General features: G+C 39.8%; 1 protein-coding gene across 1 annotated transcript in view; it reads right to left on the reverse strand.

The window, feature by feature from the left end:
* LOC118426097 (protein HIRA-like) overlaps positions 1-1,394 on the reverse strand; it is a 41,716-nt gene that overhangs the window by 35,446 nt on the left and 4,876 nt on the right. Inside the window, exon 3 of the mRNA XM_035835356.1 lies at positions 568-662. Coding sequence (XP_035691249.1) covers positions 568-662 — 95 coding nt within the window. The remainder of the gene's footprint in view (positions 1-567; positions 663-1,394) is intronic.

Consider the following 1,394-nt stretch of genomic DNA (forward strand, 5'->3'; position numbering starts at 1 on the left):
CTCTAGATGTAGCATGTGGCTAACACTGGAAATGTATTGAAAAAAATCACTTTGTCACTTTGTCAAAAAAATCACAAATATGTTTGGATATTAAGTCAACTCTGGTATCTTAAAGACTGTCAGAAGATTGAAATTACAGCAAGATTTTACCCCCTGTCCAGATCAGTCCAGCCCGGCAATGTGACTTATGTACATATTACATAGTACAATTTGATCACAAGGGAAAAGAGGGTGTCTAATTTAACTTTCTTTTACTTTTTTTTTAGTGTAGGGCACCCTGACATAGCCTGTTTAGGGCAAAACAACAAACCAGAGTTGACTTTAAAATGCCATAAAGTCCAGTCATGTCTACTACAGGTGCTGAGTATGTAGTCATATAATATGGTATAGATCAATTTCTTCGATATCTGTAGATGCATGACAAATCTTATAGATTTGGTTATTTGTATGTTCATTCGCCTTTTTGTAGGTTCTGCCGCAACCAGCCCAAAGCTGCCTAGGCAGACCCATGTAATGCCTTGTCTCATCGTCAATAAAGTCAAAGTTAAAGTCAAAGTCAAGTCAGACATACCTTCCAGTTTGCCAGATCATGATGAGTTTGTCGTCCCCACCAGAAGCCAGGTAGCGTCCATCTGACGACCAGCGGACACAGTTCACACAGGCTGGGGTGGGGGAGGGGGGTGGTTAGACTTTGAAGGTAGCAGAACACAGTTTTTGGCCTATTGGAATTTCTATACAGGGTGACTAGCTTTGACACTGTGAAATTATAGTAGGGTGCACTATAGGAATGCCTAAAATGGACAGTACAACCCACAAGATATTCGAAGAAGACAAAAATATTCTGTCGCCGTATCACCTTCTAAAAAGTTTTCACACCCTCTTTGAGACGCCAGTCTGCAGGGATCAAATACCTGCAGCCGGCTCACCCTAAGAATGGCAGTGTGCAATGTGGCGCACCAACATACAAACTTGAAAACTTTCAAAATAATCATTCTGAGAACTGAATTGCTCCATTTTTGTCTGTTATTTGAATTCTTCATGTCTTCTCAGATGACATCCATTTTATAGGGGTTGAAATCCGACCCGAGGCTATAATAATCTTCCAAGCCATGAACCAATATGAATGTTGTGGCGTATCTTTTGTAAAACATTACAGGGAATGTAGAAAAACAAAGGGACCAGTGATGTTGTCTATAATTTGCTCAATATCAAGTCTTACAGTCAGGCGACAGCATTTTTTACATTTCAATGAGAACGAGCCTTTCATGTTTTTTCTGCACTTGTGTAAGTTAACTCAGTTCCATTAAGCTACAAGTAAATGTGGATCCAAATAAAGTCAAAGATGCATTACATTTGCACACCTCAAAGGGATTGCCGCTAAATACCCTGATCAC

The sequence above is a fragment of the Branchiostoma floridae genome, chromosome 11 (genome assembly GCF_000003815.2).
Source record: "Branchiostoma floridae strain S238N-H82 chromosome 11, Bfl_VNyyK, whole genome shotgun sequence".
Taxonomy (NCBI): Eukaryota; Metazoa; Chordata; class Leptocardii; order Amphioxiformes; family Branchiostomatidae; genus Branchiostoma; species Branchiostoma floridae.